Below are 2,877 nucleotides of genomic sequence, written 5' to 3'. Positions count from 1 at the left end.
ATTCCTGGATTCCTTTGCCCTTCAGGACTGCCTCCCAAGGGACTTTTCCAACCAGACTCCTGAACAGGCAAAGTCTGCCCTCCGAAAGTCCAAGGTGGCAGTCTTGCTGACCCCTTTCCTGACTTCTCCAAGAACAGAAAACTCTATCATTTCATGATCTCTCTGCCCAAGATGGCCTCCAACCACCTTTCCTCATGGAATTAAAACAATAAATAGTTAAAAAACAAAGAAAATAATTTTTGTACAAAAAATATTTTTCTCTCCTAGATTTCTGATGTAGACATAGTGCTCAGGGACATGGTTTAGTCGGGGACTTGTCAGTGTTAGGTTAATGATTGGACCTGATGATCTTAAAGGTCTTTTCCAATCAAGGCAATTCTGTGATTCTGTAATTTTGTGATTTCAGTGTATGACAATATGATGGATCATGGGTTAATTGCTTGCATTGTGTTACATCATTTCAGTGGTAGTACAGCATGATGTGATAGAGCATAATCTAACCTGACATAGTTTGATGCAGTGGGTGATGACAAAGATCACAGACTGTTGTACAGACTTTGTTCTACAGACGTTGTTCTACTGAAAAATGCGTAATTGCCTGAATGAAATGTTTAGTGATTTATGTTTTGTTGATGAAGACTCAGAGTCTAATTGCTGCCTGTGGCTTTTACCTCTAGACACATTCTTGGGGTCCATAACCTACATCAAGTTTGTTTTCCTTCCTCAGGCCTTTTGGGAGCTGTTAATGTGCAATACCTACTGAGTGGATCCAGGGGTCAATGCTGGGCTCCTGAAAGCCTGTTAGTAGGGCCTTCTCTTTATGGAAGCTCTCATTTATTGTTTGCCAATAGGGATATAAAAGGTAGCTGAAGCATTCCTAGGCTTTGCATAAAGCATACAAAAAGTTAAACAGCAGAAGAAATAGAAGACTTAGGGATACTATTAAAACACATATTGCTCTGTGTAATTCCCATTCCTCCCTGTGTAAGGTTGTAGGTTAATATGAGCTAAAAATTCAGATTTATTTCTCTCTGCCTTCTAATGGAAATGAACTATCACCAGAAATATCTGGTCTTGTATCAGTAACCACTGCAAGTTCTGTTAAAATGATTTTTTTCTGAACTCCATATCCTTTGGTAACTGGCTGCTGAACCAGAATGGGTAGCTTGGTAGCTCCCCTCTTGCCAAATTTGTACTCTCACAGGACTCCAGTAGCATGATTCTGGTGATCAGTTAGAGCCGCATGGGTGGGGGTGATGGGTACTGTATAAAGAAGATTGTCCTATTGCTCTGTGTCTTTGAAAATCTTTGATTCCCCATATTCCAGATTTTCTTTGCAGTGCCAGGCAGAAAGATTTAAAATGTGATTCCTTAGTAGATTTTATTTCTGTTTTTTGTTTGAGGACTCTCCCTGTATGCTGCTAGCTTTTCTCTGTCCATCTGTAGGAAGGTGGTTCTAGGGTATCATATAAAAAACTGCATCTGCCCTGGACATAAAATCTGGAGACATAGATTCCGAAAATATATGCATGTGTGGATATTTTAACATTGATACAGTTCCATTTCAAGGTTTCTCCCTTAGGGAAAAGAAAAAAAAAAAAAGAAGCTTGGTAGAGATACACAGAGCTGTTTATGGGAGTACAAAAATTAATATAGTTTCTAGGTTAGTTTTATAATGTTTCTGCTTCCTGTTTCACTGAAACAGTCCCATACGCAACTTTTCTCTTCTTTAAACAGCATTTTCTACCTGAGGTAGTTGCACTACATTTGGAAAAGAAATCAGTTTTACATTCTAATGTTAGTGCCACTGTAATTCTAGTTTCATGCATGGCAGATTTCCTTGCAGAGCCAAGTTTAATGCACTTCTAATTAAAAAAACCACGCAAACAGTATGATGCTACCTTGCAATATTATCAAATTGCTCATCTTATTTTCACAGCTCACCATGTTAAAACTGGGACCTGTGAAGTGGTGGCACTCCACAGATGTTGCAATAAGAACAAGATAGAAGAAAGATCACAGACGGTGAAGTGTTCCTGCTTCCCTGGGCAGGTAGCAGGTACCACCCGGGCAGCTCCTTCTTGTGTTGATGGTGCGACTACTCTATTGCTTCCTTTTGTTGCATGTTCCTAGGGAGTTTTGCTAGCTTAATGTCATCAATGAGAACCACTCCATTACAGTTAACTATTTAAAATAAAAGTAGGACATGCCCAAGGTGAATGGGAAGAAGAAGGCAAAAATTAATCATTTGCTATTACTCTGTGGAATGCTAAGCAAAATTATTAGATGCCAGTGAAAGAGACCTCTTGTGAAGCTAAATTTGATCTAACTAGCAGAGTGCCTTCAGAACTGTATGAAATTCACTTAATTAAAAGTGTTTATGCAAAATCTGCATGAGCATATAATTTTCATGTGCTGCAGTCTTACATTATATATTTATTTTTATCATACAGGAGCAAACAAGCAAACAAACAGAACATCATTCTGACTGTTTTTTAGTCTTTTTAGACCAACATTATTTTTCCTATTCACATTGCAATTATGTTTTACTTAACAAATCTGGCATAGAATCATATGTTTTATTTGAGAAAATACTAGCTGATTTTTCACATACCTGCCTCTGAAAGAGGAGCAGGACGGATTCACCCCTTACATGATCCCTTTACTGTTGATATGTTGTTGGCTGTCAGAGAAACTGTAAATATGTTACCTTTGGGGAATAAATTTAATCAGGCTATGCTAGACTATATAGTAGATCTGGCAAAATATACTAACTCAAAAGAAGAGATTCTACTTAAAACTTTGAAATCTGGCTGAGCAAGAAAAAATGAGGGTTGGAAAGAAATGCTGTGAAATTAGTTCCTGAACTGCAGTAAA

At 38.0% G+C, this 2,877-nt stretch overlaps 1 protein-coding gene across 1 annotated transcript in view; it reads left to right on the top strand.

Annotated features, from left to right (window-relative positions):
* TAFA2 (TAFA chemokine like family member 2) overlaps positions 1 to 2,877 on the top strand; it is a gene marked incomplete at its 3' end in the record, with an annotated part of 33,541 nt that overhangs the window by 30,276 nt on the left and 388 nt on the right. Inside the window, exon 2 of the mRNA XM_010177713.1 lies at positions 1,940 to 2,092. Coding sequence (XP_010176015.1) covers positions 1,940 to 2,092 — 153 coding nt within the window. The remainder of the gene's footprint in view (positions 1 to 1,939; positions 2,093 to 2,877) is intronic.

This window comes from Antrostomus carolinensis, unplaced genomic scaffold, assembly GCF_000700745.2.
Source record: "Antrostomus carolinensis isolate BGI_N321 unplaced genomic scaffold, ASM70074v2 scaffold6521, whole genome shotgun sequence".
Lineage (NCBI taxonomy): Eukaryota > Metazoa > Chordata > Aves > Caprimulgiformes > Caprimulgidae > Antrostomus > Antrostomus carolinensis.
The sequence above is the reverse complement of the archived record's forward strand: the minus strand, read 5'-3'. Positions and strand labels throughout refer to the sequence as shown.